At 42.8% G+C, this 20196-nt stretch overlaps 1 protein-coding gene across 7 annotated transcripts in view; it reads right to left on the bottom strand.

The window, feature by feature from the left end:
- Nucleotides 1–20196, bottom strand: part of LOC133535523 (plasma membrane calcium-transporting ATPase 1-like) — a 255985-nt gene that overhangs the window by 36238 nt on the left and 199551 nt on the right. For all 7 annotated transcript variants that reach the window (XR_009802241.1, XM_061875430.1, XM_061875427.1 and 4 more), the window contains 9 exons: nt 19610–19851; nt 19310–19547; nt 15563–15742; nt 15399–15486; nt 15216–15322; nt 14936–15127; nt 9104–9317; nt 5365–5576; nt 2732–2839 (listed from right to left, as the gene is read on the bottom strand). Coding sequence is in view for 6 of the 7 variants with exons in the window: in XM_061875430.1 (XP_061731414.1) it covers nt 2732–2839; nt 5365–5576; nt 9104–9317; nt 14936–15127; nt 15216–15322; nt 15399–15486; nt 15563–15742; nt 19310–19547; nt 19610–19851 (1581 nt within the window). In the remaining variant the exon portion in view is untranslated. The remainder of the gene's footprint in view (nt 1–2731; nt 2840–5364; nt 5577–9103; nt 9318–14935; nt 15128–15215; nt 15323–15398; nt 15487–15562; nt 15743–19309; nt 19548–19609; nt 19852–20196) is intronic.

Raw genomic sequence — 20196 nt, 5'->3', positions numbered from 1 at the left:
AACATCCGGGTTTACCCAAACCAGAAACCCTGGATGACAAGCCAGGTCTACATGCTCCTCAAGGCCCGGGACACCGCCTTCAGGTCAGGTGACAGTGTTCTATACAGCGCCGCGCATGCTGACCTGAAGAGAGGACTCAGGGAGGCCAAGATGGACTATAAAGAGAGGATTGAAGACCACCTCTCGAGCAACAACCCCCGGCAGATGTGGCAGGGCATACGGCACATCACCAACTACAAAGGCTGTGACGCAGCAACCGGGGACTGGGATGCATCGCTAGCAGACGCTTTGAGACATCACAAACAGTTACAGCCACACCAACCCCCCTCTACATCAACGGCGAGGAGGTGGAGAGAGTCAGCTCCTTCAAGTTCCTCGGCACCCTCATATCTGCTGACCTGTCCTGGACCCAAAATACAACTGCGGTCATACGGAAGGCTCCACTTCTTGAGGGTGCTGAGGAAGAGCAGACTGGAGAGACAGCTGGTGGTGACCTTCTATCGAGCCTGCTGACATAACAGTGTGGTACGCCAGCTGCACTGAAGCAGACAAACAGGCGATTCAGAGGGTCATAAAGTCTGCACAAAAAATCATCGGCTGTCCCCTGCCCTCCCTGAAGGATTTACACAACTCCCGCTGCCTCAAGAAAGCAAAAAACATCACCGATGACAGCACGCACCCTGGCTTCCACCTGCTACCATGGGGCAGGCGCTACAGGTGCATCAGAGCCAGAACAAACAGGCTCAGTGACAGCTTCTTCCCCAGAGCTGTCACCGTGTTGAACTCTAACTTATAATAATAATAATCCACCCCTGTACAATATCATGCCCTAACACCATACTGTGCAATACGTTGATTGTTATTTATTACTTCCTTACTCTTGTCTTGTTCTGTATATTGTACAGGATTTTGTATTTCTATAGTGTTTTGTATATTGTACAGGATTGCTTATTATTTTATTGGATAGTAGTCCGTTTATTTCAATTGTTAGTTTTTTTCCTTTATTACCTCTTGTTATTTATTTCACCCCATATTTGTTCCCACTACCGCACCTTAAATTGGAGTTTTTAATCTTGTTATATGCAAATATAATGACAATAAAGTCCATTCTATTCTATTCTATTCTATTCTACTACTCACCCCTGCTGGTCACACCTGCTGGTAGACTCCAGTACTACTTAACTCAAATATTACATTTATGACTCCTGCTGGTAGACTCCAGTACTACATAACTCAAATATTACATTACTCACCCCTGCTGGTAGACTCCAGTACTACATAACTCAAATATTACATTACTGACCCCTGCTGGTAGACTCCAGTACGACATAACTCAAATATTACTTTACTCACCCCTGCTGGTAAACTCCAGTGCTACATAACTCAAATATTACATTACTGACCCCTGCTGGTAGACTCCAGTGCTACATAACTCAAATATTACATTATCCACTCCTGCTGGTAGACTTGAGTACTACATAACTCAAGTATTACATTACCGACCCCTGGTGGTAGACTGCAGTACTACATAACTCAAATATTACTTTACTCACCCCTGCTGGTAAACTCCAGTGCTACATAACTCAAATATTACATTATCCACTCCTGTTGGTAGACTTGAGTACTACATAACTCAAGTATTACATTACCGACCCCTGGTGGTAGACTGCAGTACTACAGTACTGACCTCAAGTACTACATTACTGACCCTGGTGGTAGACTAAAGTACTACATTAATAACCCCAGTGAAAGACTCAAGTACTTCATCAATGACCCCGGTGGTAGACTCCAGTACTACATCACTGACCATGGTGGTAGACTCAAGAAGTACATCACTGACCCTGGTGGTAGACTCGAGTACTACCTCCATGACCCTGGTAAAAGACTCAAGTACTACATCAATGACCCCGGTGGTAGACCCAGGTACTACATCAATGGCCCTGGTGGTAGACTCAAGTACTACAAGGCTGTTTGTGTAGTTGGGAGTAACACAATGTGTCATCTAGGCCAGGGTCTCCAACCTCCTCTAGACGGGGAAACCAGACCTCCACCTCACCCGGGCTTGTGGAGGCGGAGGCTGGACTTCTTCTCTGTCTCTTTGATCATGTGACACAACTTCTCCAATAAGACACTTCAACATCAAAGAGCTACTCGCTGACTCTCGGCCAAATCACGGGGAACCTGACACAGGCTTGTGATTGGCCCAGCGGCGATAGGGGCGGGGCCTCGTCGACGGAGGGACGGCTGAATAAATGCTCAGGAGTGTCGCATCCGCTGCTTATAACACCGATACTGACGTGTTTTCACAATCTGCTGTAGAGTTTGATACTATAAGACGTGTGATGTCTTTGATACTTAAAGATGTGTAATATCATTGGTACTTGAAGATGTATGATGTCTTTGATACTTGAAGATGTTTGATATCATTGATACTAAATAATGTGTCATCTTCTGCGTGTCCTCCAGGTGAACTCAGCAAGCTGCCAAGGATTACCTTCCCTGGCTGCTAAATCTGACATTGTTCGAGTGTTATCATGGAGTATTCATTCAGGGACCCACAAGCCGGGTTCACCCCCCCCCGCCCCCCCACTCCCCCAGAAGCCCAGCGGGCGTCGCACTGCTTTCATGTGTGATCTCATTACCATGGCGATGGTCGTGATGGCAACAGTTTGAGGCTTTTCCTCCCCTGGTTACACAAGTAGGCGGCAGGCAGGAAGTAGAAGGTGCTCACCTGCCCCCACAGCAGCTCGCCCACGCCGATGAAGACGCACCACAGCCACTGGTCGATGGCCAGCGCCGTGCAGGAGAAGGGCTTCCCGCCAAACTGCACGATGACGATCTGAGGAGTCACAGAGCGCACGGTGTGATGATAACCATAGAAGACACACACACACTACTGTAGTATCTAGGGTTACAGTATCACTCTGCATGTCAAATAATAGCATTTATATATATATTAGGGATGCACCGATTAATCGGTAACCGAATATATTCGGCCGAATATGGCAAAAAAAGCCACATTCGGCCTTCGGTGGATTGAGTTAAAAACAAGGCCGAATAGTGGCGTGTGACCCAATCAACCAACATGCAGTGACGTTGGGATATGTTGTGTACCTGTATAAGTGTATGAGGTTACAAGCACACACTTATTGAGATTTACTTGAGCCTTCTGTTTACATTATTAGCATATCTACTGTGGCTAAGCAGACTTTTGCCAGAAGGACAATAATTCATTTGTTGTGGGTTTATCCACTTTAATGCACTTTATTTTTTTTTTTAGAATGCATTTTTTGTTTGAAGGCCTAATATAAATGAAAAACTTTGTGCTTTTTTTTGAAAAGCAAAGGTTACTGGAATATTAAAAAAATGTCAATATTCAATAAAAAAATACTTTATTTGAAAAACATGTCTAAATATTTATTCTAGGCTATTTATGCAATATAAAAAAAATTGTGAAAAACTGCATTCAATATTCGGTATTCGGTCTTCGGCCAAGCGTTTAAATTTTATTCGGCTTCAGCCACAAATTTTCATTTCATATATATATATATATATATATACAGTACATATTTATATTTACATATATATACATATACACATATATGTATATATACATATATATCCACATATATATCCACATATATACATATAAACATATATATAAATACATAAACATATCCATCCATCCATTGTCTACCACTTGGCAGAAGTCGGCGTACACCCTGGACAAGTCGCCACCTCATCGCAGGGCTACATATACATATATACAGTAAATATATATATATACATCCATCCATCCATCCATTTTCTACCGCTTATTCCCTTCCAGGGTCACGGGGGGCGCTGGCGCCTATCTCAGCTACAATCGGGCGGAAGGCAGGGTACACCCTGGACAAGTCGCCACCTCATCGCAGGGCCAACACAGATAGACAGACAACATTCAGACTCACATTCACACACTAGGGACCATTTAGTGTTGCCAATCAACCTATCCCCAGGTGCATGTCTTTGGAGGTGGGAGGGGCCTACCCCCAGGTGCATGTCTTTGGAGGTGGGAGGGGCCTATCCCCAGGTGCATGTCTTTGGAGGTGGGAGGAAGCCGGAGTACCCGGAGGGAACCCACGCATTCACGGGGAGAACATGCAAACTCCACACAGAAAGATCCCGAGCCTGGATTTGAATCCAGGACTGCAGGAACTTCGTATTGTGAGGCAGACGCACTAACCCCTCTGGCACCGTGAAGCCCCTACATATATATATATACATATACACCTATATGTATACATATACATATAGTTAGATATATTTAAATGTATACATATATATATTTACATACATATACACATACACTATATTGCCAAAAGTATTTGGCCACCTGCCCTGACTCATATAAACTTTTTGCAGCTATTACAGCTTCAACTCTTCTGGGAAGGCTGTCCACAAGGTTGCAGAGTGTGTTCATAGGAACTTTCCACCATTCTTCCAAAAGCGCATTGCTGAGGTCACACACTGATGTTGGTGGAGAACGGTCTCCGTTCCAATTCATCCCATTCAGGTCAGGACTCTGTGCAGGCCAGTCAAGTTAATCCACACCAGGCTTTGTCATCCATGTCTTTATGGACCTTGCTTTGTGCACTGCTGCACAGTCATGTTGGAAGAGGAAGGGGCCCGCTCCAAACTGTTCCCACAAAGTTGGGAGCATGGAATTGTCCAAAATGTTTTGGTATCCTGGAGCATTCAAAGTTCCTTTCACTGGAAAAAGGGGCCAAGCCCCACTCCTGAAAGACAACCCCACACCATAATTCCTCCTCCACCAAATTTCACACTCGGCACAATGCAGTCCGAAATGTAGCGTTCTCATGGCAACTTCCAAACCCGGACTGTTCCATCAGATTGCCAGATGGAAAAGCGTGATTAATTACTCCAGAGAAGGCGTCTCCACTGCTCTAGAGTCCAGTGACAACGTGCTTTACACCACTGCATTCCACACTTTGCATGGGACTTGGTGATGTATGGCTTAGATGCAGCTGCACGGCCATGGAAACCCATTCCATGAAGCTCTCTGCGTACTGTACGTGGGCTAATTGGAAGGTCACATGATGTTTGGAGCTCTGTAGCAACTGACTGTGCAGAAAGTCTTTGCACTATGCGCTGACCCCTCCCTGTCAGTTTACGTGGCCTACCACTTCCTGGCTGAGTTGCTGTTGTTCCCAAACTCTTCACTTTTCTTATAATAAAGTCGACTTTGGATACAATTTACAGTTTGAAGAGTAACACTGTGTTGGAATATTTAATGAGGTGACTGGATGGATGAGAGTTTGAGGATCAGTGTGAGGTCACATGACTTCCTGCACTGAGGGTCACCTGCAGGGCGAAGGTCCCCAGCACCACGCTGCAGAAGATGGGGTTCCTGTAGACGCCCTCGAAGACGTTCCTCTCGCCGTGGATCTTCCTGGCGTTGATCTCGTTGAAGAGCTGCATCATGACGAAGACGTTGAAGACGATGGTGTAGTGCTCCGACGGCGGCGAGTGCAGGGGAGCGTTGCGGCCGCTGTCGATGTCGAAGAACTTCTCGCCTGGCGGGAGAAGAAGACAGGAGGGTCAAATACTTCTTGTAGTCAGCTGAGAACTTGGCAACACCTCAACATGATAACACTTCTAATGTGGACCCAAGACCTGGTCTACTTCTAAAACTCATTGCTTTGTTCTAATGTGGACCCAAGACCTGATCTACTTCTAAAACTCACTGGTTTGTTCTAATGTGGACCCAAGACCTGATCTACTTCTAAAACTCACTGGTTTGTTCTAATGTGGACCCAAGACCTGATATACTTCTAAAACTCATTGCTTTGTTCTGATGTGGACCCAAGACCCGATCTACTTCTAAAACTCATTGCTTTGTTGTAATGTGGACCCAAGACCTGATCTACTTCTAAAACTCATTGGTTTGTTGTAATGTGGACCCAAGACCTGAACTACTTCCAAAACTCATTGGTTTGTTGTAATGTGGACCCAAGACCTGATCTACTTCTAAAACTCATTGCTTTGTTCTAATGTGGACCCAAGAACTGATCTACTTCTAAAACTCATTGCTTCGTTCTAATGTGGACCCAAGACCTGATCTACTTCTAAAACTCATTGGTTTGTTGTAATGTGGACCCAAGACCTGATCTACTTCTAAAACTAATTGCTTTGTTGTAATGTGGACCCAAGACCTGATCTACTTCTAAAACTCATTGCTTCGTTCTAATGTGGACCCAAGACCTGATCTACTTCTAAAACTCATTGCTTTGTTGTAATGTGGACCCCAGACCTGATCTACTTCTAAAACTCATTGCTTTGTTGTGATGTGGACCCAAGACCTGATCTACTTCTAAAAGTCATTGCTTTGTTCTAATGTGGACCCAAGACCTGATCTACTTCTAAAACTCATTGCTTTGTTCTAATGTGGACCCAAGACCTGATCTACTTCTAAAACTCATTGGTTTGTTGGAATGTGGACCCAAGACCTGATCTACTTCTAAAACTCATTGCTTTGTTCTGATGTGGACCCAAGACCTGATCTACTTCTAAAACTCATTGCTTTGTTCTGATGTGGACCCAAGACCTGATCTACTTCTAAAACTCATTGCTTTGTTGTAATGTGGACCCAAGACCTGATCTACTTCTAAAACTCATTGCTTTGTTCTGATGTGGACCCAAGACCTGATCTACTTCTAAAACTCATTGCTTTGTTCTGATGTGGACCCAAGACCTGATCTACTTCTAAAACTCATTGCTTTGTTGTAATGTGGACCCAAGACCTGATCTACTTCTAAAACTCATTGCTTTGTTCTGATGTGGACCCAAGACCTGATCTACTTCTAAAACTCATTGCTTTGTTCTAATGTGGACCCAAGACCTGATCTACTTCTAAAACTCATTGCTTTGTTTTGGTGTCTGCTGGCGTTGTTTTACTGACATGTGTGATATCATTGATACTTGATCACGTGTGATGTCATTGATACTTGATAATGTGTGATATCATTGATACTTGATCACGTGTAATGTCATTGATACTTGAAGATGTGTGATATCATTGAAACATGATGAATTGTGATGTCATTGATTCTAGAAGACGTGTGATGTCATTGATACTTGAAGATGTGTGATATTATTGATACTTGATGATGTGTGATGTTATTTATGCTAGATATGTGATACCATTGATACTACATGATGTGTGCTGTCATTGATACTTGATGATGTGTGATGTCATTGATACTTGAAGTTGTGTGATGTCATTGGTACTTGATGATGTGTGATGTCATTGATACTTGATGTGTGATGGCATTGATACTTGATGTGTGATGTCATTGATATTGAAGATGTGTGATATCACTAATGCAGGATGATGTGTGATTTCATTGATACTAAAAGATGTTTGACTTCATTGATACTTGAAAATGCGTAATATCATTAATACTAGATGATGTGTGATGTCATTGATACTTAAAGATGTGTGATGTCATTGATACGTGAAGATGTGTGATGTCATTGATACTTGATGATGTGTGATGTCATTGATACTTGATGATGTGTGATGTCATTGATACTTGAAGTTGTGTGATATCATTGGTACTTGATGATGTGTGATGTCATTGATACTAGATGATGTGTAATGTCATTGATACGTGATGTGTGATGGCATTGATACTTGATGTGTGATGTCATTTATATTGAAGATGTGTGATATCACTAATGCTGGATGATGTGTGATTTCATTGATACTAAAAGATGTTTGACGTCATTGATACTTGAAAATGCGTAATATCATTAATACTAGATGATGTGTGATGTCATTGATACTAGATGTGTGATATCACTAATGCAGGATGATGTGTGATTTCATTGATACTAAAAGATGTTTGACGTCATTGATACTTGAAAATGCGTAATATCATTAATACTAGATGATGTGTGATGTCATTGATACTAGATGTGTGATGTCATTGATACTTAAAGATGTGTGATGTCATTGATACGTGAAGATGTGTGATGTCATTGATACTAGATGATGTGTAATGCCATTGATACTTGATGTGTGATGGCATTGATACTTGATGTGTGATGTCATTGATATTGAAGATGTGTGATATCACTAATGCTGGATGATGTGTGATTTCATTGATACTAAAAGATGTTTGACGTCATTGATACTTGATGACATTTCATGTCATTGATAATTGATGTGTGATGTCATTGATACTTAAAGATGTGTGATGTCATTGATACTTAAAGATGTGTGATGTCATTGATACTTGATGATGTGTGATGTCATTGATACGTGAAGATGTGTGATATCATTGGTACTTGATGATGTGTGATGTCATTGATACTAGATGATGTGTGATGTCATTGATACTAGATGATGTGTAATGTCATTGATACCTGATGTGTAATGGCATTGATACTTGATGTGTGATGTCATTGATATTAAAGATGTGTGATATCACTAATGCTGGATGATGTGTGATTTCATTGATACGAAAATATGTTTGACGTCATTGATACTTGATGACTTTTGATGTCATTGATAATTGATGTGTGATGTCATCGATACTTGAAGAGGTGTGATGTCGTTGATACTTCAAAATGTGTAATATCATTAATACTAGATGATGTGTGATGTCATTGATACTAGATGTGTGATGTCATTGATACTTGAAGATGTGTGATGTCATTGATACGTGAAGATGTGTGATGTCATTGATACTTGAAGATGTGTGATATCACTCTAAACCTTCTTGCAAAAACACTTTTATGCACACTTGCATCCATTGTCTACCGCTCCAGACGCACCATCGTGCTAAAACTAAGTTCTGTTGTCTCCATCACTATTCTGTATCGGCCCAAAAGTGGCGTGAGCCGCATATTGCACAACATGAGCAAACATGTTGGAGCCTATGAGTGTGGAGGGAAATGAGTGTCTCCATGGTGACAGCCCACGCAGTCTTAGTAGATCACCCTAACAAACCTGACCAGACAGCGTAGAACAGAACCAGACCACCGGCATGTACGCCACCAGACATCGGATCATGAGGATAAAGGAAGGTTTTCTGACCGGCAAACAGGAGGGTGAAGATGATGACCAGCTGGTAGACGGCGTGGCCCAGGATGTTCTTCATCATGGTCCTGGAGATCAGGGGCTTGTTGCGGCCGTACGGTTTCCGTAGCAACAGAGACTCGGTGGGAGGCTCGGTGGCCAGCGCCAACGACGCCAGCGTGTCCATGATGAGGTTGACCCACAGCATCTGGACCGCCTTGAGGGGGGAGTCCTGCAGAACCCAAACACAACCAGTCACTTACAGTCCTTCAAATGCCACAAACATCAGATGTGTGGCCATCCAAGACTTAGGAATGTCAAGAAGGGTCTTTGAAGAGTTCATGAAGGTGTTCTGATGGACCCTGGAACACAATCTTTCCTACCAAACCCAACACCAGTGAAGTTGTCACTCTGTGTAAATGGTGAATAAAAATAAATACAATGACTTTCAAATCCCTTTCATCTTATATTGAATCATCGAATAGACCGCAAAGACAAGATACTTCATGTTCACACGGGTAAACTGTTCTTTTGGGGCAAATTTAGCTTATGTGGAATTTGATGCCTGCAACATGTTTCAAAAAAGTTGGCACAAGTGGCAAAAAAGACTGAAAAAGTTAAGGAATGCTCATCAAACACTTATTTGGAACATCCCACAGGTGAACAGGCTGATTGGGAACAGGTGGGTGCCAGGATTGGGTATAAAAGCAGCTTCCAGTCGTTCACAAACAAGGACGGGGGCGAGGGTCACCACTTTGTCAACAAATGCCTGAGCAAATTGTTTAAGAACAACATTTTGTCAACCAGCTTTTACAAGGAATTTAGGGATTTCACCATCTACGCTCCGTAATATCATCAAAAGGTTCAGAGAATCTGGAGAAATCACTGCACGTAAGCCATGATATCATGGACCTTCAATACCTCAGGCCGTACTGCATCGAAAAGCGACATCGGTGTGTAAAGGATATCACCACATGGGCTCAGGAACACTTCGGAAAACCACTGTCAGTAACTACAGTTGGTCGCTACATCTGTAAGTGCAAGTTAAAACTCTACAATGCAAGGCCAAAGCCATTTATCAACAACACCCAGAAACGCCACCGGCTTTGCTGGGCCCGAGCTCATCTAGGATGGACTGATGCAAAGTGGAAAAGTGTTCTGTGGTCTGACAAGTCCACATTTCAAATTATTTTTGGAAACTGTGGACGTCGTGTCTTCTGCAACAAAGAGGAAACGAACCATTCGGACTGTTCTAGGCGCAAAGTGTAAAAGCCAGCATGTGTGATGGTATGGGGGTGTATTAGTGGCCAAGGCATGGGTAACTTACACATCTGTGAAGGCACCATTAATGCTGAAAGGTACATACAGCTTTTGGGGCTACACATGTTGCCATCCAAGCAACGTTCTCATAGACGCCCCTGCTTATTTCAGCAAGACAATGCCAAGTCACGCGTTACAACAGCGTGGATTCGTAGTAAAAGAGTGCGGGTACTAGACTGGCCTGCCTGTGGTCCAGACATTGAAAATGAGTGGTGCATCATGAAGGTTAAAATATAAGAAGGGAGACTGTTGAGCAACTTAAGCTGTACATCAAGCAAGAATGGGCAAGAATTCCACTTCCAAAATGTGTCTTCTCAGTTCCCAAACCTTTACTGAGTGTTGTTAAAAGGAAAGGCCATGTAACACACTGGTAAAATTGCCCCTTTGAAAAATCATTGTATTCTCTTTTTATTTACCGTTTACACAACTTCACTGCTTTTGGGTTTTGTAGGTCATGTTCATGCAGGTCATGTTCATGTCCACTGTCAAAAAAATTGTATGTAAATTATCCAAAAAACTTTACGTTCTCTGAGTTCCCAGTGAAGAGACAAGAGGCTGTCTCTGTCGTACCCATTCCGCTGTGTGCGATAGGAGGAGACGGGATTAGTTATCTATTGTGATCCAAGACCTGCCCAAGCTCGATCCAGGACCAGTCTAAGCCCGAGCCATCTTTTTCTTTTGCATCAATGTCACCAAAAACCATGGCTATCTACATACCGACCCATTCCTTTAGAAACAGCTTTTGTTATGTAAACAGGGAAAGTCCAAACAGAAATGAGGTGGCGTACAATCTTTCGCCAGGGCGTGGGTGACACTGTAAGAGGTTACAAGTTGACACGTTTCTCCTCAAATTGAGGAAAATTGAATTCTGTCACTGTTCATTTCCTTGCTTCTTGTCTTGTTTAATAGATGTCATTGATGTTTGAACCTGACATCCACGCAGGTCATGCCCATGCAGGTCATGTTCATGTCCACTGTCAGAAAATTTTCATGTAAATTATCAAAAAACTTTCTGTTCTCTGAGTTCCCAGTGAACAGACAAGAGGCTGTCTTTGTCGTACCCATTCCGCTGTGTACGATGGGAGGAGACGGGAGAGGTTTTCTATTGTGATCCAATACCTGCCCAAGCTCGATCCAGGACCAGTCCAAGCCCTAGGCATCTTTTTCTTTTGTGTCAATGTGACCAAAAAAAATGGCTGTTTACATACCCCCCCATTCCTTTAGAGACAGCTGTTGTTATGTAAACAGGGAACATCCAAACAAAAAGGGGTGGCGTACAATCTTTCGCCAGGGCGTGGGTGACACTGTAAGAGGTTACAGGACGACACGTTTCTCCTCAAATTGAGCCAAATTGAATTCTGTCACTGTTCATTTCCTTGCTTCTTGTCTTGTTTAATAGATGTCCTCGATGTTTGAACCTGACATCCACGCAGGTCATACCCATGCAGGTCATGTTCATGTCCACTGTCAGAAAATTTATGTAAATTATCAAAAAACTTTCTGTTCTCTGAGTTCCCAGTGAACAGACAAGAGGCTGTCTTTGTCGTACCCATTCCGCTGTGTACGATGGGAGGAGACGGGAGAGGTTTTCTATTGTGATCCAATACCTGCCCAAGCTCGATCCAGGACCAGTCCAAGCCCTAGGCATCTTTTTCTTTTGTGTCAATGTGACCAAAAAAAATGGCTGTTTACATACCCCCCCATTCCTTTAGAGACAGCTGTTGTTATGGGGCGGCATAGCTCGGTTGGTAGAGTGGCCGTGCCAGCAACTTGAGGGTTGCAGGTTCAATTCCCGCTTGTGCCATCCTAGTTACTGCCGTTGTGTCCTTGGGCAAGACACTTTACCCACCTGCTCCCAGTGCCACCCACACTGGTTTAAATGTAACTTAGATATTGGGTGTCACCATGTAAAGCGCTTTGAGAAAAGCGCTATATAAATATAATTCACACATTATGTAAACAGGGAACATCCAAACAAAAAGGGGTGGCGTATAATCTTTCGCCAGGGCGTGGGTGACACTGTAAGAGGTTACAAATTGACACGTTTCTCCTCAAATTGAGGCAAATGGAATTCTGTCACTGTTCATTTCCTTGCTTCTTGTCTTGTTTATTAATAGATGTCATCGATGTTTGAACCTGACATCCACACAGGTCATGTTCACGTAGGTCATGTTCCCAGGTGGTCTGCATGCCGAAGCCCATCTTGTGCACCAGTCGAGGTGTCGACACGCTCCAGCTGCTGTTGTCCGCACACCACCAAATGACGGAGTTGAAAGGCTGCAGACTCTTTTAATGACGGCGCCCACAAAGCGCGATCAGTGCAGACCCGCTGCGCTGCAGTGATATTTCAGGACGAGGAGGAGCACATGTTGCCATGGTTTCAGGCGCTATCTTAGCCTACTTTGTGCTCCATCAGCTAGTTATCGCTCCTGCCAGCTGTGAAGCCTTTCAATTAATACACAGCCGCAAGTTCCTCTCTTATTGTGTCCGAGCTTCACTCTCCTGATTAGAGTCGCATTACCGCGCAGAAAAGAAGACAACACCAGCGCACGGACGCCCGGCGGCGCCGAGCCGGCCCGGCCTGGAATCGCTTGATGTGATTTGTGTGATGTCTCCAAAGTTGCACACACTTTAAGTCCACGCGATAAAACTGCCAATGAAAACATTGAAACCATCGCTTACATTCCGCCGTGACACGTGACACGCAACGCTAAGCTGACACTTTTGCGCAATACCGTATTTTGGGACCATAAGGTGCACCAGATCATAAGGCGCACGGCGGCTGAGCGGATCTATTTAGGTTTATTTTCATACAAAAGGCGCATTTTATTATGACTATTTGGTGGTTCTTTGGTCAAAATGTTGTTACTTACTATTGTCTGAAGAATATATATCTACATAGTGTATTGTCTGAAGTATGTATGTGTATATATATATATATATATATATATATATATATATATATACATACACATATATATATATATATATATATATACATACACACACACACACACCGGTATATATATATATATATATATATATATATATATATATATATATATATATATGTATATATGTATATATATATATATATATATATATATATATATATATATATGTAGGTGTGGGGAAAAAAATCACAAGACTACTTCATCTCCACAGAACTGTTTCATGAGGGGTTCCCTCAATCATCTCCTGATGATTGAGGGAACCCCTCATGAAACATATTGCGCTCTACCACGGTATCGAGCACTATTCTCTGGATAATCCAATCAAGACATATATATATATATATATATATATATATATATATATGTGTGTGTGTCTTAATTAGATTATCCAGAGGGGTTCCCTCAATCGTCAGGATGATTGAGGAAAACCCTCATGAAACAGTTCTGTAGAGATGAAGTAGTCTTGTGATTTTATATATATATAAATATAGCCTACTTTGTGCTCCACACATATTTATATACATATATATACATATATATATATATATATATATATATACACACAGTGTATTGTCTTTGTCTGAAGTATATATACATATATACACATAGTGTATTGTCTGAAATATATATATATACATATATACACACACATATATGTACATATATATATACACATATATACACAGTGCATTGTCTTTGTCTGAAGTATATATACATATATACACACACATATATATATACATATATATGTACATGTATACATATTTATATATGTACATATATACATATACATATATATACACAGCGTATTGTCTTTGTCTGAAGTATATATACATATATACATACATACTGTATTGTCTGATGTATGTGTATATATATATACACTGTATATATATATATATATGTATATACACATACAAACACAGTGTATTGTCTGAAATACATATATATATATATACACACACACACACACACATATATATATACATATACTGTATATGTACATATATATATGCATATATATATAAATGTATATATATAGTACAGGGGTTGGGAACCTTTTTGGCTGAGAGAGCCATGAAAGCCAAATATTTCAAAAAGTATTTCCGTGAGAGCCATATAATATTTTTTACCACTGAATACAACTAAATGCGTGCATTTTTAAGTAAGACCAACAATTTTAGAGTATAATAAGTCTCATTATTTTTGATAACATTGTTATTCTGAAGCTCACCAATAATAAATGAAATACTTCTTACCACTAATGGGACTTTTTAAACAGGTGCGGCGGAAACAAAAGGATGGATTAAAATGCATGAGAATGTTTTATATTTTTAACACTGTGATTACCAGCGGAATTATTAATTACTTATCGTGTTAAGCAATGTCTGCTAAGATTTATCCGAGAGCCAGATGCAGTCATCAAAAGAGCCACATCTGGCTCGAGAGCCATAGGTTCCCTACCCGATATAGTATATTGTCTCAAGTATTTATATTTACATAGTGTATTGTCTCAAGTACACACACACACACACACACACACACACACACATATATATATATGATTGCGTCCTACCTGCGTGATGCAGGCGCCTGTGAAGGCCACGATGACGGCGACCACGTTGACGGTCAGCTGGAACTGAAGGAACTTGGAGATGCTGTCGTAGACGTTCCTGCCCCACATGACCGCCTTGACGATGCTGGTGAAGTTGTCGTCGGTCAGGATGATGTCGGACGCTTCCTTGGCCACGTCGGTGCCAGCGATACCCTGACAGCAAGCAGAGGCGGGACCATCAGACGACGGACAGGTGACGCTCGGGTGAGAGAATAGCAGTCCAACAAGGTGGAGTGGTTACCATGGCAAAGCCAACGTCAGCTTTCTTGAGGGCGGGGCCATCATTGGTTCCGTCTCCCGTCACCGCCACCACCTGACGGGTTTCGCACACCGTGCTGTCGATGATGCCTGAACACAACACCAGGACACCTTGACTTCAGGCCCGGACATCACGATGCATGCAAATAAGGCCAAGGCTAACGACCTTTGACCAGCGTGTGTTTGTCTGTGGGAGATGACCGAGCCAGGACACGCAGTTTGGGCCAGACTTTGTCCAAACGCTCTTGCTCCACCTAGAAGAAGACGGTCATGGTCATTTGTCTTCTTCTTGTCCCTTTCCCAAAGTCCTCAGAAGGGACTGGGGCTCACCTCGCCCTTGTCGTTCCTGATGTGCTGGTTGAACTCTTTGCCCTCCAGGCACAGGAAGTCCTCGTTGGGGAGCAGGATGCCACACTTGGTGGCGATGGCCCGGGCCGTGTTGATGTTGTCGCCGGTGACCATGCGCACTGTGATTCCTGCACGCTGGCACTTGGCAATGGCTTCGGGCACCTGCAGAAGGAAACACACGCGCGCATCATCTTTGATGCTTCTTTACCTCCAGGGAAGTCAGCAGAGAAGAGGAACCTTTCTGTCGGCATGAAGTAAAATGTGGACTATAAATCCTGCAATTGTCGGATGTATCCTCATCTCCCAACCTCTTTGACACTCACATGTCCATCCAATGCTCCACACAATCTTTACGAGATCATTTACCGGGATTGTTTATTGATTGATTGATACTTTTATTAGTAGATTGCGCCACTTTTGACCACTGAATGGTAACGCCCCAATACGTTTTTCAACTTGTTTAAGTCGGGGTCCACGTTGATCAATTCATGGTGTTACCATTGACAATGTCAAAATCTAGATTCCCATTGGGCAACTTTATTCTGTAGCCACGCCCCCTCTGGTCCTATACTTCCTGTGTTGTGACCTGTGTTTACATCAAAAATATACCTTCTGGCTGGCTACTAATAAATACTCTACAACTGCGAGATTCTGTGAACATTGCACCAAAGCATGGATTTTTTTGTTGATTTATTGTGCATACAAAAGTAAAAAATAAAAAATATATATATATATACACACACAGTATATATACCATATATATGTATATATACACACATACATACATATATACATACACACATACATATATATATACAGGATGTACACACGTATATATATACATACATATGTATATATACACATGCCTATGTAAATAAACACATACCTATGTATATATATATACTGTATATATATATACATATGTACTGTATATATACGTATGTATATGTACATATATGAATACATATATACAGTATACAAATGTATATATACATATATACATATGTATATACAGTATACACATACATATATATACATACATACGTATAAATACATATGTATATATGTACATACAGTATATACATCCATACGTACTTACATATATATATATATATATATATATATATATATATATATATATATATATATATATATATATATATATATATATATATATATATATATATATATATATATATATATATATATAGGCCAACACATCCCAACACTTTAGTCTAGTTCAAGTGGTCGCCATGACACTGGACACGTTACCTCAGGTTTGACAGGGTCCTCAATGCATGGTGTGGAAGTCAGGGCTTAGGGCCAACACATCCCAAGACTTTAGTCTAGTTTGAGTGGTCGCCATGACACTGGACACCATACCTCAGGTCTGTCAGGGTCCTCAATACATGGTGTAGAAGTCAGGGCTTAGGGCCAACACATCCCAACACTTGAGACACCTTTGTGTGGTCACCATGACAGTGGACACCATACCTCAGGTCTGACGAACTCCTCAATACATGTTGTGGAAGTCAAGGCTTAGGCCCAAAACATCCTAACACATTAGTCGAGTTTGAGTGGTCACCATGACACTGGACACCATACCTCAAGTCTGACAGGGTCCTCAATGCATGGTGTAGAAGTCAGGGCTTAGGGCCAACACATCCCAACACTTTAGTCTAGTTCAAGTGGTCGCCAAGACACTAGACACTAGGGGTGTAACGGTACGTGTATTTGTATCGAACCGGTACGGGGGTTTCGGTTCGGCACGTGGGCGTACCGAACGAGTTCGGAAGCAGAAGTCTTCACAAGCTGCTCTGCTTTCTGCCTCTGTCTCTGCCTCATTGTCCCGCCCGCACAACCATCTGATTAGTTACATACAAAGCCAATCAGCAGTGCGTATTCAGAGCGATGTAACAGCCAATCAGCAGTGCGTATTCAGACTTCAGAGCGATGTAGTCAATGTTTCAGCATCGAGCAAGATATTCGTTTAGCAGGGGAGGAGCGGACTCTACCCAAATGATACTAAACACTTCCCAGTCACAACTATTACAGACATCACTATGAGCCCGTTGACCTTCTAGAAACTTAAACTGCAGCTCAGCTCCCTCACAGTATAGGCTTGAGGTGAAGGCTAATTAGCTTTTAGCGTAACGTTAGCTCATTTTGCTGTGTGTGTGTGTGTTAGGGGCAGCAAAGCCCTGTATGTTATTTCATTGAACTCCATTGTGTTTAGGGATGAATAGTCTCTCCTATTGCTATTGTACAAATTTTCAGCTATAGTTACATGAATCATTAGTAATGTAGCAGCCTAGTTTTGAATAGCAGGGTCCCTGCTATCACATGTTGATAAAAATACAACATTTACATAATAAAAGTCAACTACAGGCTTCCCAAATGCTGTAATAAATTAAGCATGAGTTGACATTAAACGGTTTCAATGGAAACTGTTTAATGTTGCACTTTTTTTATTTAGAAGAAAGGTTTTTTCATTTTACTTAATCAAAGCAACAACTTGAGGCAGTTTAATGTGGATTAATGTGGGCAGAATTATTATAGTGTTCCCAATGTTAAAAGGATTGTTTACAAATTTGGTAAATAAATAACCAAAAAATGTATATTTTTTTGTTTTCTTACTGTACCGAAAATGAACCGAACCGTGACCTCTAAACCGAGGTACGTACCGAACCGAAATTTTTATGTACCGTTACACCCCTACTGGACACCTTACCTCAGGTTTGACAGGGTCCTCAATGCATGTTGTGGAAGTCAGGGCTGAGGGCCAACACACCCAAGACTTTAGTCTAGTTTGAGTGGTCGCCATGACACTGGACAGCCTACCTCAGGTCTGACAGGGTCCTCAATGCATGGTGTAGAAGTCAGGGCTTAGGACCAACACATCCCAACACTTTAGTCTAGTTCAAGTGGTCTCCATGACACTGGACACGTTACCTCAGGTCTGACAGGGTCCTCAATGCATGTTGTGGAAGTCAAAGCTTAGGGCCAAAATATCCTAACACATTAGTCGAGTTTGAGTGGTCGCCATGATAGTGGACACCATACCTCAGGTCTGACAGGGTCCTCAATGCATGGTGTGGAAGTCAGGGCTTAGGGCCAACACAACCCAACACTTTAGTCCAGTTCAAGTGGTCGCCATGACACTGGACACGTTACCTCAGGTTTGACAGGGTCCTCAATGCATGTTGTGGAAGTCAAAGCTTAGGGCCAAAATATCCTAACACATTAGTCGAGTTTGAGTGGTCGCCATGATAGTGGACACCATACCTCAGGTCTGACAGGGTCCTCAATGCATGGTGTGGAAGTCAGGGCTTAGGGCCAACACAACCCAACACTTTAGTCCAGTTCAAGTGGTCGCCATGACACTGGACACGTTACCTCAGGTCTGACAGGGTCCTCAATGCATGGTGTGGAAGTCAGGGCTTAGGGCCAACACATTCCAAGACTTCAGTCTAGTTCAAGTGGTCGCCATGACACTGGACACGTTACCTCAGGTCTGACAGGGTCCTCAATGCATGTTGTGGAAATCAGGGCTTAGGACCGACACATCCCAACACATTAGTCGGGTTTGAGTGGTTGCTATGACATTGGACACCATACCTCAGGTCTGACAGGGTCCTCAATGCATGGTGTGGAAGTCAGGGCTTAGGACCAACACATCCCAACACATTAGTCGAGTTTGAGTGGTCGCCATGACACTGGACACCTTACCTCAGGTCTGACAGGGTCCTCGATGCCGACCACGGCGATGCAGGTAAGTTCGTTGAGGATGTCGTTCTCTGCGTCCCAGTTTGGCTCTCCTGCCTCAGCGGGGAAGTCCCTAAAGGCCACGCAGATGGTCCTCAGACCATCACAGGCCATGGGCTCGATCACCTTTCGCACCATCTCGTCTCGGTCTTTGGGCTTGAAGACACGGAGCTGGCTGTCACTGTCCAGGATACGGGAGCACCTGAGAGCGGAAGAGACGAGATGGTCCGCGGTACTGACAAAAATCTAGGAGGGCCTTCTTACTTCCTGAGGATGATCTCCGAAGCTCCTTTGCTGTACATGCGGAAGCCTCCGTCTGGTTTCTTCAGCACCGTGCTCATGGATTTACGGGAGGAGTTAAAAGTGTAGACCTTGTGGAGCCTCTCTTCGGGCACCTCATCTCTGATGGGCTGGTAGTCCCTCTTCAGTTCCAGCACCAGTCCCAGCAGAGCGCACTCTGTCTTGTTTCCCACGTGACGGGGGAGACCGCCTTCTTTCTCTGGAGGCTGAGAGAAGGACAACAATTAACACCAACTGGAGTTTCACCAAGACTACCAGCGGTCGAATATTTGGTACATGAGTAGTCATCCATCCATGCATCCATTTTCTACCGCTTATTCCCTTCGGGATCGCAGGGGGCGCCGAAGCCTATCTCAGCTACAATCGGGCTGTGGGCAATAGTGTGGGGAGGAGCTCTTGTCCCAAGTGGAGGAGTTCAAGTACCTCGGAGTCTTGTTCAGGAGTGAGGGAAGAGTGGATCGGTGCGGCGTCTTCAGTAATGCGGATGTTGTATCGATACGTTGTGGTGAAGAAAGGAGCTGAGCCGGAAGGCAAAGCTCTCAATTTACCGG

This window comes from Nerophis ophidion, linkage group LG16 (genome assembly GCF_033978795.1).
Source record: "Nerophis ophidion isolate RoL-2023_Sa linkage group LG16, RoL_Noph_v1.0, whole genome shotgun sequence".
NCBI classification, from domain to species: Eukaryota; Metazoa; Chordata; class Actinopteri; order Syngnathiformes; family Syngnathidae; genus Nerophis; species Nerophis ophidion.
This window is presented reverse-complemented; position numbering and strand designations above follow the sequence as displayed.